This window comes from Orcinus orca, chromosome 12 (assembly GCF_937001465.1).
Source record: "Orcinus orca chromosome 12, mOrcOrc1.1, whole genome shotgun sequence".
NCBI classification, from domain to species: domain Eukaryota; kingdom Metazoa; phylum Chordata; class Mammalia; order Artiodactyla; family Delphinidae; genus Orcinus; species Orcinus orca.
The window spans coordinates 110,139-125,013 of NC_064570.1; the positions used below are offsets into that span (position 1 = coordinate 110,139).

The 14,875-nt window shown below is 50.4% G+C and overlaps 1 protein-coding gene across 11 annotated transcripts in view; it reads right to left on the minus strand.

Moving 5' to 3' along the window:
* The window catches only part of FAM120B (family with sequence similarity 120B), an 89,334-nt gene that overhangs the window by 22,414 nt on the left and 52,045 nt on the right, over window positions 1-14,875 (minus strand). For all 11 annotated transcript variants that reach the window (XM_049695120.1, XM_049695118.1, XM_049695124.1 and 8 more), the window contains 4 exons: window positions 14,647-14,853; window positions 13,106-13,214; window positions 10,374-10,466; window positions 4,660-4,711 (listed from right to left, as the gene is read on the minus strand). In XM_049695120.1, the coding sequence (XP_049551077.1) occupies window positions 4,671-4,711; window positions 10,374-10,466; window positions 13,106-13,214; window positions 14,647-14,853 (450 nt within the window). In that variant the 3' untranslated portion in view covers window positions 4,660-4,670. The remainder of the gene's footprint in view (window positions 1-4,659; window positions 4,712-10,373; window positions 10,467-13,105; window positions 13,215-14,646; window positions 14,854-14,875) is intronic.

Below are 14,875 nucleotides of genomic sequence, written 5' to 3' on the forward strand. Positions count from 1 at the left end.
CATGAATTTTTGAATGTAGTATTTTTATTATTATTTCTAAAAGTAATTTTGATTTTGATTTCCTCAGTAAAAGTTCAGAATAGTAGATTAATTTCCAAGTGGGAAGATTTCTGCTTTTTGTCCTTCTGTTGTTGATTTCTTAAGTTATTTTCTTGTGGACAGAAAATATGTCTTATGTGATTTCTGCTTTTCACTAAATTGGTTGAGATTTACTTTGGAACCTGTAATACCCAGTTAGACTTTTTAACTGTCCATTTATTTTTGAAAATAATATAAATAAAGAGGGCATATATTGTTCTGTATATTTCTATTACAGTAAACTTGTTAATGAAGTTATTCAAATGTATATCATACTTTTGTCTACCTGATCTGTATCTCTGAGACAGAGATGTATTAAATATACTCTTATTGGGTCTGTTTCTCCTTGTATGTTGCTTATAATTTTGATTTATGTCAGGTGCAGAAAGGGTATGACAGATTTTCCTCTATCATCTTTCTTCCCCCCTTTCTTTCTTTCCTCTAGAGTGTACCCCTACATTTTACAAACATACGCAAACTTACATTTTTCTAAAAACTGCTAGATTTATTCAAAACCTATTCTCTCTCTAAGCAAGATAAAAAATGTAGTCTGCCTTTACTTTTCACCTTTTTTGTAAAAAAATAAATAAATTTATTTACTTGTTTATTTATTTATTTTTGGCTGTGTTGGGTCTTCGTTGCTGGGCGTGGGCTTTCTCTAGCTGTGGCGAGCAGAGGCTACTCTTCATTGTGGAGCAGGGGCTACTCTTTGTTGCGGAGCGTGGGCTTCTCATTGTAGTGGCTTCTCTTGTTGCGGAGCACGGGCTCTAGGTGCATGGGCTTCAGTAGTTGTGACACACGGGCTCAGTAGTTGTGGCTCCCGGGCTCTAGCGTGTAGGCTCAGTAGTTGTGGCGCACGGGCTCAGCTGTTCCGCGGCATGTGGGAATCTTCCCAGACCAGGGCTTGAACCCATGTCCCCTGTGTTGGCAGGCTGATTCTTAACCACTGCACCACCAGGGAAGTCACTGCTTTTCATCTTATGCCCCAGAAACACTCATAACTTTCCTTATAATACTCTGATATTTTAGTCTCCAATTGTTTTTGCTTATTCATTTTTTACAGTTAATAATTATACAGCAATAACTATATATTTTGCTGATTTCTTTGTTCAACACCTTCCTACATCCCACGCATTCCTGTTAGCTGAAGTGCTCATTTTGCTAGAGCATACCCACTTTCTTCTGGAAAAGATCCGTTGGTCAAAATTTTACAATTCCTAAAAGTGTATTAATGTTTTGCTCTGATGTTACAATGCTAATTTGGCTGACTATAGGAGTCTGGGCTCAAAATTATTTTTCTCCAAAGGAAAGCAAAGAAATGATGTGATTGCTGGAGAGAAAGCAGATTACAAAGGGTTTTTGCAAAATGGGAGGAATAACCAGGGGATGTAGCTGATGCTTCAGGAGCCGGGCGGTGGGGGGAGGCTGTGGTGGAGCAATGCCACTGACCAGGTGATGGGGACTTGAGAGCACAGCTGAAGAGACTCATGGGTAGTTCATCCACAGGAGGAGACGAAAAAGTAGATATTCCCTCTGTTATTCTGGATTTGTCTATTTCTCCTGGCATTTGCTTATACAATTTAGATTTGATAATGCGTTGATGCTTGAAAGAGGGCAAATGTGGCTGTAGGAATGTACAGAAAGCAGCGTTGTCAGCTGGGACTGAGGTTGGGGAGAGTGCTGGAAAACTAAGCAGGGAGGAGAGGTGAAACGTGTGGACGGTGGAACAGAGTGGAGGCTGATTCCCTGAGGTCGGCGAGCTGAGTGCTAAGGTGGGGCTGGTAAGGGTGACTGGGGGTTGTTCTCTAGCCATAATACAAATGCAAAGGATTGGATTTAACCGAAGTTTGCAGCTTTACCACAAAACATAGTAAAATGAGAGAGGCAAAGCAGTCAAGAATAGATACAAGAAAGTCACTTTCATTACTGATCATGGAAGGTAAACAGGGAAGGGATACAGCAGCGAAGGAATGTGAGGACCAATGAAGGGGGCTGGACAAGTGGACTGGGGTCCTGATCTGACCAAAGGATCACCCAGATCTAGAGGCAGGAAGCTGTGTGGCTGGACAGTAGGTGTTTAAAACTGAAGTTATTTTTTTAGTGACCACAGAGGGGACCCAGAGCAGACTTCTCTCCTTCCCTTGAACTCTACGAGGCACTGGAACTTTGTACCACCAGAGGCCTCTTGTGCCTGTCTGCCTCCCCAGAGAGTCCAGATAAATTGGGGAGACTGGTTCAAGATGGCGGAATAGAAGGACGTGCCCTCACTCCCTCTTGCGAGAGCACCGAATCACAACTAACTGCTGAACAATCATCGACAGGAAGACACTGGAATTCACCAAAAAAGATACCCCACATCCAAAGACAAAGGAGAAGCTGCAATGAGACAATAGGAGGGGCGCAATCACAATAAAATCAAATCCCATAACTGCTGGGTGGGTGACAGACACTGGAGAACAATTATACCACAGAAGTCCACCCACTGGAGTGAAGGTTCTGAGCCCCACATCAGGCTCCCCAACCTGGGGGTCCGGCAACGGGAGGAGGAATTCCTAGAAAATCAGACTTTGAAGGCTAGTGGGATTTGACTGCAGGACTTCGACAGGAATGGGGGAAACAGAGACCCCACTCATGGAGGGCACACACAAAGTAGTGTGCACATCAGGACCCAGGGGAAGGAGCAGTGATCCTATAGGAGACTGAACCAGACCTACCTGCTGGTGTTGGAGGGTCTCCTGCAGAGGCGGGGGGTGGCTGTGGCTCACCACGGGAACAAGGACACTGGCAGCAGAAGTTCTGGGAAGTACTCCTTGGCGTGAGCCCTCCCAGAGTCGCCATTAGCCCCACCAAAGAGCCAGGTAGGCTCCAGTGTTGGGTCAGCTCAGGCCAAACAACCAACAGGGAGGGAACCCAGCCCCACACATCAGCAGACAAGCAGATTAAAGTTTTACTGAGCTCTGCCCACCAGAGCTACACCAAGCTCTACCCACGACCAGTCCCTCCCATCAGGAAACATGGAAAAAAAGATCTATTTCCAAAGCTGGGAAATAAGGTTGTAGGTCCTACAAGACTGAATGAAAAGTGACTAGACATGCAGATGTCCTTAAGAAGGACCAGCAGGAAGTGGTGAGGATATTTCAAACGTAAGAGATATACATGTATTAAAATAGCGGGAGACTATATCCCTTTTTGGTAAATACCAGATGGGATTCAAACACAAGACAAAGTCAGGAGCTATGCACACAGAGCTGTCGGTCAGGGTGAAGCATCAGGTGCAAAGTTACAAACTGAACTGTGATTCGTTTAGGGTTTATTTTGTTTTTAATGACGTCAACTGAAGGACACGTCTCATGAGCGCTGGTGAGCATGTCTGAGAGTGCTGGGGTTCTCCCGAGTCGTGGTTGTGGCCCAGAAGGGGACTTGGGAGTCACAGCAGCTCCAGGCCAAAGGGAGACAGCTGCTAATGAAGGGCCTGTCTTCTAACCCCTAATCTAGATTTTCTTCTATTATCAAAACCTCAGGGGTTGAGTTCAGAACAATCTGGGGCTTACTATTTCAATTTTTGGATTATCTGAAAATTCCTCCATGAAAAGAATTTCTCTGAACTTGGATTCATTTAAGATATTTTTTAACAACAAGAGCCCTGCAGGGCTCACAGACAAAGAGCAACAAATGTACCACTCATTAGTGGCATCATAAATTAGGCTTCCTGTCTGATGCCTGATGTCTGCTGAGAACCCGGGTGTGTCTTCACATGCACAGGCTCTGGGCTTGAGCCTAACAAGTGCAAAATGAAAAGGATGACACAACAGAAGCAGAATCACGAGTCTCATGCTGTGTCAAGACTACGCAGTTACCTCTCCCACCAGGAAGGTGAGAAGGAAGCTGGTACCTCTTTCGCTATACAAACACTTCTGAGGACCAACAGAAGATATGGTTGGAAACTTTACTTTAGGTTAGAATTTATAATTAGAAAACAATTCCTGGAAAATGACATAGCTAGTAGACATCATGTCTTCAAAGACAAGATCATTTGGGAAACATCCTCACTATCTAGTGTTAAAGTTAGAAAAAGTGGGATATAATGAGATTCCCACTCATTAAAAGAAACCAACCATACCCACATCACAGATGAAGACGCTGGAATGAAAATGTTAACAATGACCGTCTGGGGCCATGGAATCAGGTACAATGTCTAAAAATAAGCCAACAAAGGTGTTTCTTATATGATACGAGGGAGAAGACTGACAAGGATGTTCGTCCTCTTTACGTGATGCTGGGTCTAGAAGCCACAGGTCAGCCCCTCCTCAGAGAAGACAGGCACTGTCTGATTACTTCACTCTGAAGGAGGGTGCTGGGTTTCATGGCCAGACTCTGCACCTTTTTCTGTGCACACTTTTTCTGAAGGAAGCAAACTCATCTTGAAACCAAGTTAACTTAGCTCCTTGTTGGGAGGTTTTAACATCTGAATTCTTTTAAAGTTTGGCACTTGACATGAAAGATGTATGTTATAAAGACAGATATTGTACTTCAACCTTTGATAAAACTGATTTGTTCTGAAGATGTAAGTGGTGGACTTACCCAGAAGATGATTAATATCTTCTCCATTGGTCAGGGTCATACTGTCTACTTCCTGCACCAAATAAATATGAAAACAAAAATTCAGAATCAAATTTCTCTAAAATTCAAACAGAAAAAATGGCACATTTCTAAGTATGTATAAAAACAACACCTGAGTTATACTTGGGGCCGGAACTTTATTCTCTTTTCCGTTTTGGCCACCATAATTATTCCATTAAAGTAGGAAGCAATTAATTAAGAGGCAGCCCTGTGAGTGCAAGGAAGCAGCGTCAAACCTGCTCCCCTCAACTCCAGTTCCAACCGTCTGCGCTGCGCCTGCGCAGCCGCTGCTGTCAGTGAAGTCTGGAAATGGCCCTTCACGTGGAGACGGCTCACGGCACACTCCGCTGATGCGGAAAAGCGCGAGTGCGGTTCCCTCCGCAGCAGAGCCCAGGGCTTCCTTGCCCCTGCCCATGGGGCTGCTGCCCACCTTCCGCCGTGCTCACGGATGATGGGCAGTCTCGTCACCCACACCCCCAGGAGGGTAGCAGGAGGTCACAGCAGTGGCCAGAATGAGGTTTCCAGGCCCCACCCTTGTTATCACAGATGATCGGAGGCAGCTTTACAACAGCCCAGGCCTCCTACAGAATTACCACAGAGAAGTGAAAATCTGAAGAAATCACAGGCAAATTTGTGGCTACTGACTGTGGAATTTAACACATCATTTCTCACCAACAGCATGCAAGAGGTTAAACCATTCTCACTTTAGCTGCCGGCTAGCATTTTAAAAGTTCCGAAAGCTTTGATGTTCACCCCCTTAGTGAGGGGAGGTTCACACCTCTGCTGGTCCAGGGTCCCCACCCCTAGTTCACTGGATCTCAGCCCAGAAAGGTCTCACAGGCTTGTGATTCTCACCTCTCTCGGCCGGCCAGGCCCAAATGGAACGGCTCGCCTCTCATCAGGCCAGGGGGCGGCCGTGGGAAATCTCCCAACTTCTGGGCAGTAACTGAATACTCTCATTTTGAGGCATTCTTAGTTTTTCACCAATAGGAAGAATTTTGCCTGTTAACTCTGCCCTGGAAATAGTGACAACCTTCTGCTTGGACTACCTTAGTATCTCCAAAAAATACTAAAACAGGAGTTCAAACGTAGACAATACCCAGCAAAAAATGTGCTGGCCAAGTGAAGATGACATAATTCAATCATAGCATAAAACTGAAAAAGTGGATTACCTAACCTGAAAAAACAGATTCCTGTCCCAATAAAAGACTTTATGTATACAAATGTGTGTGTGTACGAAACACATACTATATGAAAACATCTGCAACTAGGAAACATGCGTGCACTGCAGTAACATTTTCTGAGCACTCTCCACGTCAGGCAACATGCGAGTGCTCACGCTCCGGCTGTTCACGTGTGTCCTGTCGGAACTTCCACCACCTACTCCTCGATTCCGAAGTCTGACGCCAACTCAGCGCTCACCACCTCAACTTGCCTCTGATCTGTGGCCTCCCAGAGGAAGTTCTTCAGCCCCAGCCCTCTGGCACTAGCACCCCTTGACTTTGGGGTGGCTACTGTGGCCCCGACAGAGCAGGGGTTTCCTTCAAAGACCCCTTATCAGACGTATGTGCTGGGTCTACAGGGAAAACACCCCGGAGGCACCGGCACCAGCTCGGGAACCACCGACACCTGAAAGAGGAGTCGCAGCTGCACCTCTGGCCTCGTTCCCTGAGTCAATGGTTCCTTAAGTCCACGTATCGACCTGGGTCCTGTGACCTGCACTTGAGGTTTGGTAGTGAGACCTGTGGGGCCCAGAGCTCAGGTCTCTGGCAGAGGAGGAAGAAAGGAAGAGACAGCACGTTTCCCCGGGGGCCTCTGCTCTGCCAACGTGCCCGAAGCCCGAGACCAGGTGGGAAGACTCAGCAGACACGCACAGGCCTTGCTGGCATGCGTCCTCGACCCCTCTCATCAGCCCAAGGTGGTGGCATCACCTGGCCTTGTGCTCCTGCAGGTGACAACCTTTCACCCTCCTTCCCCCAGACCCAACCACTTCCTTGAATCATTCCTCCCAGCACCTTAAAGCCCGCCAGACCAACGAGGAGCCCCTCGTTCTCCAGTCACCAGCTGCCTGCCAGCACTCTGGTCCAGTCCCACTGGGACACTGCCGCCCCCAGCCTCCCAGAGGCCCTCAGCGTCCGGGTGTCCCCGTCCTTCTGCACTGACCTGCTTACTCTCAGGCTTGCGTCCGTCCACTGCTCTCTTCACCAACACCACTCAGCCTGACCTCAACCTCCACAGGGCCCAGTCCACACACGTAGGATACGTGAACGCGGGCAGCACCTGGGCCTCCGCACGACCAGCAGGGCTCCTGCCACTCCCCAGGGGGCCAGCTGTCAAGTCACGTGGGGTCTCAAGAGGAAGATTCCTCCCCAGCAGGGAACCAGGGCTGATGGTGAGCGTCTACGCTTCCGCCCTAAGGAAAGTCACTCTGTTTTTCTAATTTGCACGAGGAGAAATTGCCAGACACTACTCCTGTCTGCCAACAGAATTTGAAGAAACTTCTTTGTTTACTGCAGATCCAAGGAAAACTGTTTCTCCTTCTTCAATGTTAACATGCTCCTGAAATTTTTGCCATCACAAGGAAGTAAGGACGAAGCCAACATTCACGACCTTTTCTCCTTGGCCCTTGGCCGGCAGGTTGGACCAGGTTGAGGGCAATGTCCTGGAGAGGACTTGGTGTTTAAGCAATGGCTTCTGGTCCTGTGGTCAAGTGATGGCTGAACTCATACAGGCCAAGCCTGCACAGTCAAGCTTTGCTTTGTTTCCTTCCTTTATTTTATTTTTGAAAAACAGCTTTAACTGAGGTATAGTTGACTTTGTTTGCTTTTTAATAGAAAAACAACTCTAATAAACTAATAACTCTAATAAAACAGGTCAACGTGAAAATATTAAGGGAAACACTAGAGCTAACAGCAGGAGAGGAACAAGGTCTCAGAAAGGACAGCGTAGGGGCCACCAGAGGCCAGGTCCACGGGTGCCTTCCCTCCAGCCCTCAGCACAGCCTGCAGGAAGAGCCCAGCCCCAGGTCAGACGTCAGGGAACAGCCCCAGGGGATCTGTGATTTGCTCAGGCCAGGCCTCTGGCAGGTGGTGGACCCAGGTTTCGAGACAGCTTCTGCCTGTCTGGACCCAAGTGAAGTAAGAAAAGAAAGTCTGTAGCGTGTACTATTCTACAGGCTTCAAATTCAAGGGCGCACCAGGCCCAACGCCACCCGGCGTGGGGCAACACGAGGCCTGCACCCGATGGTGCGTCCCAAGGACACAGGTCTGCCTCTTAACGCACTCTGCAGGGCCACTGTCCCAGCGTGAAAAAGCAGCAGCAAAGGACCTCGGGGCTCAGAGCCAGAAGGACACTAGGGGTACCTGGGCCGGACACCCAATGATGAGGCCCAGGGGTGGTGCAGGAGCTGTTCGAGGTGACACGCCCTCTAGAGGATGGCCTGGTGCTGGCCAAGTGCTCCCCCGCAGGCGCCCGAGGTCACAGCCTCTCCCACCCGGTGCCCGTCTCAACCTGCAGCCTCCCACCCTGGCTCTCCTGACCCGAGGCCCAGCAGGAGGGAGGGGGCACAGGCCTGAGCCAAAGGGGCGAGGGAAGGTGGCCGTTCACAGAACACCAGGCCCCGATGGGGAGCGCAGGGTGGTGGGGGGAAGGGAGACGGCTGGAGAGACACTGGCAGGGGCCTGTCTCCTGGCTTTGGGAGCGGACTCTGGAGGGAGGGCTGACCCTGGCCATGCCGGGCCAGGCAGCTAAAGATGGTCCCCAGCTTCCCCACCCTCTGTGCTCTGCTGGGGGCCTGACTCCAGGGGGACCAGCATCGCACTCGTATCAGGAGTGGGGGATCCGGGCCCCCACCCAGCTCCAGGCCCACCACACAAGGCCTCGAGGCCCCAGGGCCAGCACCGAGACCCAAACCCAGTCAGAACCGCACGACGTTTCCTCCCGGCTCCACACTGAAGGCCGCGGGCTCTGGGCATGTGGATGACAGTCTGCTGCCTGACGGCCGCCCCTCCTGGCATCGCCCTGCTCAGGACACCAAGGGCGTCTTGTGTGGCCCTCGCGAGGGGAGACCACGGCCGGGTAAGGGCCGCCCCTGCTCCTCCGCGGCTGTGGCCCCCTGGGCACGGCTTTGCCCCTCTCCTTGGACCCCTCGTGTAACCCAGTGGGGGCGGGGGGAGGGGAGCCCCGCCTTTTTCCCTCCAGGCCTCCGCGTATCTGTCCAGGGTCCTCCTTATCTCAGAAACACCTTCCCGCTGGTTCCCCTGAGGAAGGCCCATCGTTCTCAAGAGTCAGAAGCTGAAATTCTGCCTGTTTCCAAGCAGTCCCACTGCCCAGCTAGAGGGGGATGGGGCTGACGGATGAGTGCCATCGGCAGCATGTCCCTGTGCACGACGCAGGTGTGACGGATGGACAGCCCCCCAGCCCAGTGAGGGGCTGCGCCCTCGGCCATGAGTCCACAGCACTGCTATCACCTTCGGATTCCAGAGCGTACACAGACCTGCCTATGGTTTTCCGGGTGGCCTGTCTGCAACTGAGTCAACCTCAGCACCTTCTCGCTGTGAAGTCATGGAAAGGAGGTATTTTCCCTGCTCAGTGACACGGCACTACGTGATCGTTCAGATGACTTAGCTGGCACTGGGCGGAAGTAACCCCGTCCCACCAATGGACCAGGGACTCTAAGAAGATGGAACTTTACTCACTTTGTTCAACCAGCCCACCTGGAAGCTTCAAGTGACAGTGGGTGGCGTCATTTGTGAGGGCAGAGACTGCAGGTGAAGTAAGCTCAAAGGAACAGCTGTAGCAACTGTGAGTCTAACTCTGGGAAGCTTTCCTCTCCCCACAGGGATGGGCATTTCCGGAACAGTCATCATAAACTCTGGCCTCACGGAACCGTACAACAGACTCCTAACATTAGGTAAGTGCAGATTCTACCAAGAACCAGCGGGAAGAACTCAGCCCCCCACAGGCCACCGCGGGACGAGCAGTCCACACACAGCCTGGCTCGGAGTCCACGTGGCCACAACGTACTAAATTCATCTTTATGCGTTCAAACCAGGTATCTGTATTACACACATAAGAAGCAAAGGATTCATCTTACTTCCCAGATCACACTGTTAAGACTCTTACGTATAAAACCAAGTCATAGGGCTTCCCTGGTGGCACAGTGGTTGAGAGTCCGCCTGCCGATGCAGGGGACACGGGTTCGTGCCCCGGTCCGGGAAGATCCCACATGCCACGGAGCGGCTGGGCCCGTGAGCCATGGCCGCTGAGCCTGTGCGTCCGGAGCCTGTGCTCCGCAACGGGAGAGGCCACAGCAGTGAGAGGCCCGCAAAAAAAAAAAAAAAAAAGTCATAGAACAAGTCATAGAACGTAAGAAAATGTGTTTGTGTTCTTATTAGAAGGGTGTATGTATATGTAGCCTTTACAAGAGCCTTCCTTTGAGTAAATTACAAAAAACTGGGTCTTGAACAGATGAATAAATTGACAGAAAATGAATAAAGCGGTGAGCAGAGGCAGGCTAGCACCGAGCACGGCAATTACGTCTCCACTTCACTAGGCAAAGCAATCAGATCTATCAGTACATTTATCTGTTTATTTACTTGTAAACATACAACATATTTCCAAAACAGCTGCGAGGCAGTCTCCGGAACACTGCCGCCATCCCGCCGGCCTCTTACCTGGCCCCTGGTCCCTCCAGTGCTGTCCTTGGCCAGACCGGCTGTACCCAGAGCTCATCCTGTGGTCGCTGGATCCCTGTCGGCCCCTCCGCCCTGTGGGGACACATGATCAGCACGTCAGCAGCTACCAGACGCTGAACTCCAAATGGCAGTCGTGTTTAAGAGTCGAGCAAGGTGACCCTGGGCTGGCAGCTCCCAAACTTCTGACGTCCTTACCACCACAGAGAAAGCCCCTGAAAAATGCAGATGCTGGGGCCATGGCACCGCGGCCAGGTTGGCTCAGGGCTGCACTTAAACCTGTTCCCAGGAGAGTCTGTGGGGGGGACAAGCAGGCTATCCTGTCAGGTCCCTCAAAGCAGGGCAGTAAGTTCTCCTTTCTGCCTCCTCGGGCAGCTGCCCTGGGCAGCGGCCACAGGCCCAGGCCCGCACTGCTGGCCACCAGCACGCGGGGCTCTGGGACATGGTGGGCCTGACCAGGCCACCCTCTCCTCCCAATTCCCCGCAAACTTCATTGGCACGCAATCGGCTCACTCTAAATTCTTCTTCTAAATTCCTAAACCCTGATGCTCTCTTCTGTTTGTCTCTACTAGAATTCAGTACTAGCAAGTCTAAGTACATATTTAAATGGATTCTAAACACTACCTTGGTACCTCACACTATTCCATAAAGAAAGGAGGCCAAGCCTGCCCGGCACCAGCCACAGGGGCGAACCAGCGCTCTGAGGACACGGGCAGGCGGCTCCGCACTGGCTCAGCCCCAGGCCCCTGCCCTCCACGCACACTGTTGCCAGCCGAGGGCGGGGAGCGGCCTGAAAGGCACCGGCAAGTCCCGGGAGGAGGAGACAGCGGCTGCGTGCAGGTGACCGAAGGACGCTGGGCTGGGGCCAAGGGGTTGGGCTCTGCCACTGAGAACCTGTGCGGTGTTGGCGAGCCACCGGCGCCCAGGGGAGTGAACCACAGAATATCAGGCTGTATTTGTGAAGAAAATGATGACATCGAGGACAGAAAAAAGGAGCAGTTTCCAAATCACGTAAATTGACTCATGATTATCTGCTGAAACCGTTTCTTCCATAATCTGGAGTAACTCGACAGGATCACCCAGGTCTGCCATCTTACGGACACTTCACCAGAAAGAGATCACAGAGTTTCCTGTCTGTATTAGGAGTGACCATACTGCAGCATTAAACTCTGTGAAACCACAGGCTGTCTCAGGGCTTTCAAGAAAACTCGTCACATGTACAGTCCTCTGAAGCCTGAGTGTCAGACTCTGAAATGCAGAAAGGGGTTCAGGCATCCAAATCCCAGTGACTGCTGCAGCTGACAAAGCCTGCATCCTGCCATCTGCATGTCTGCAGCCAGCCTGTCACTGCTCTGCTAACAATCTCACTAGTGACAGGAATCCTGGTGCGGTGCTCACAGGGCAGACGGCCTGAGTGACATGCTGCCGACAGATGTGGGGGACAGGGGACACAGAGAGAACGCTGCCTCTTTCTTCTGCAAGGAATAAACTTTTGCTCTGGGGTCTCAAACGCCGCCTATCTCCAGGCAGCTGGAGAAAGGTAAAGGATGGAGAGGGGGCGAGGCCAGGAGGGACTCTGTCACCATTAGGAGTGGGGAGGGGCCGGAAGCCCCTTTACAGTACTGACCGGCAGCAGCTGGACGCGACCTGAGGCCTCACCGACCTCATGGCACAAAGTTTCTCGGAGCGAAACGTGCAGGGCTGGTGTGAGCAGAAGTCAAGACTGTCTGGGGGAGTAGGAATTTGGGGTAATTCTCTATTCCATCAAGAAAAAATGGGGCTGCTACAGTTACAGGTATAGATCCTACCCAAACGAGGACATGAGAACGTGATTAAAATGAACTCAACACAATGAGCTACTGAACAAGGTGTCCGACTTCACTGATAAACAAAGAAGCACCCAATCAAGGAGACAGGCTTTTTCATCTATCAAATCAGTCAGAAAAACAAACTTTTAAGTGGTGTCAAGAACGCATGAAACAGGAACTCTTAATCCCTCTGGTGAAGGTGTGAAGTGACCGTGTGTTTTTAGAAAACAAGTTGGCAACATTTATCTAAAATCCAATTATGTTTGGATCTATAATTCTGTGAACAACGGAACTCTATCCTAAGGAAACAACAAACAGAAAAGCATCAAGTATAACGAGAAAAAACGGAAGCTTGAGGCGGGGGGCTACGACGCAAAGGCAGTGCGTGTGGTGGTGGGGCTTCTGTTTAAGGGGAGCCTGACCACCGTGACCATGATCACGCTGGAAGTCAAGTGCCGAGGAGAACAGAGCACACAAGCATGCAGAGTATAATCATAATGAGACAAAAACACAGGAAAACATCTGTCATCATCTGTTACCTTCAGGAGACAGAATTAAAGGTTATTTGGGTTTCATTTTTAATTATTTTCTTTATATTCTAAGTGTTTTCTCATGTACTTTTATCATGAGAAAAAATAAGTCCAAACCTCTGTCAAATAAAGGCCCACCAGCCCAGCGGCGTGTGTACTTCAGGGCCTCCTGGAAAGGAGGCTGAGCCCCAGAGGAGGGTCCTTAACTCTCAGCACATGAACCCTTTAAAAACTCCCTCCTAAGGGGACCAGAACTTAAACCGCTCAGCAGCACACTATCATCTTAATTTTGTTTCTTCTTCTAATTTTATCAGCCTCTCCTTGCAGCTGCACGTGGCAGTGGGGCCCCTCCCGGGACCGAGAGGCTGGGACCCACCTGAGTGGTGTGAACGCCAGTGCCGCCTGCTGACGATGGGTCTGTTCTCCTTCATGCAGGCCTTGCACACGACTGACTTCAGGGCATGGAATCTGGTGAGCCAGGACCTCTGCAAACACACCAGATGGGGCGGAGCAGTGTCAGACACAGGCAGGCACTCGGGAGACGCAACTACGTGAGTGCAACTATACAGTACACTGTGCCCAAGGACACTGCAGTGGTGTGGGCGAGCGTGGCTGCAGTTTCCCTTCCACACTGCAACTCAGCAAGATGTTCTTAGAAACTGATCTTCTCCTGCATGCCCTGGAATGGCGACAGTGGCAGCTACACCTTCTCTGTCCCCTGTAGGTTATACAAGCATTTCCAAAAGGGCCTTCAAGTTCTACTGTGACATCTATGGCCCTAACACACAATCATACCTAAAACATCCATGCCGGTAATGTGTTATCACCTCAGTTCCTCTTGGTTGTAAGACAGTAAGTGGAAAGAGCAAGGCCACAGACAACAAATTAACATGCGACCTTCCCTTCCAGCCTCATCTGTACTATTGAATATTCGATCCTATCTGCCCTAACTTGTTTTAAAGCAGTGAGTGTGAACCTGTAATCATTTTGTACTTGGTCAAGACATTAGGAAGGAAAGGAGGGAGGGGTCCGTGATGGGTGATGTGCAGGCCATGAGCCCGGCCTACTGTTACCTTTCACTGATTCGGTACTAAGGCCACACTTACAGGACATTTTTGTCAGTACTCTGCTTTTGTTGACTACATAACTGTGGCTGCTTCTAAATTCTGAACACTTACATTCCTATGACGCCCTGGACTGTGTCTGTGTGTGAAGCAGCACTACCGGCACATCAGTCAGTACTGTTTTCCATCTGATGTGAAGGCGTGGAGCGCTGACCTGTCATAGACAGTCAGCTCTCGCTGATCACAGGGTCCTGTGGGTATTAACACACGTTCCAAATGAGCTTGGCCGGGGCCCGACTTGGAAATCTTCCAGGAACCGTGTAGCAATTGTACTTACAAAGCCAGAACAGCAGCCAATGACCCCAACTAAACTGTCAGCCTTCAGGGAATATTTTCAAGTAACAAATCATCACCGCTCCTATTGAATTAGTCTGATGTCTGCAGAGGCAGCTCTGCAGGGAACGTGCATTCTTAACTCAAAAAGGGGAAAAGCAGCGAAAGCACTCGAAAATTCAAAATGTGTGAGACTGGGCAGGACGCTGCTCGCCCGCCTCCTCACAGGTTCTGGCAGAAGCTTCAGCAACGCTGACCCTGAGGCCTGAGGCACAACCACAGCGGAGGAGACCACCGGCACCAGCAGCCTCACGGACTTCTGGGTCAATTTCAAAGCCTGGGATCTGCGGCTCCTCAGAGCGGACTTCTGGGGTCTGTTCCTAAAGTAAAATGACCGTGAGGACAGAAAGTGCTGCGGACCCTTTTGACCTCCAGCCGAGGACTCTGAGTTTTCGTGATGCATTTGAGCAACTGATTTCAAACCTACTTTTTCTAAGCGTAAAGAAAACTGTGAACTCACGTGTTGTTCCACAAGCGCCTCTGCTGTGTACCCTTTCTCAGACTGCAGGTACTTCTGATGAAACAGCTTCCCGTCAAACAAATTCCAGGGCATGAAGTCCGACGTTTTCCAGGGGAAGCCGCAGGCACTGTTAACCAGCACCAGGGTGGTGAGGCCGCGGACCAGGAGGGTACCCAGCTGCACGGCCCTGGGGTCGACGTGGTCGAGCTGTGGAGACAAGACGCACAGA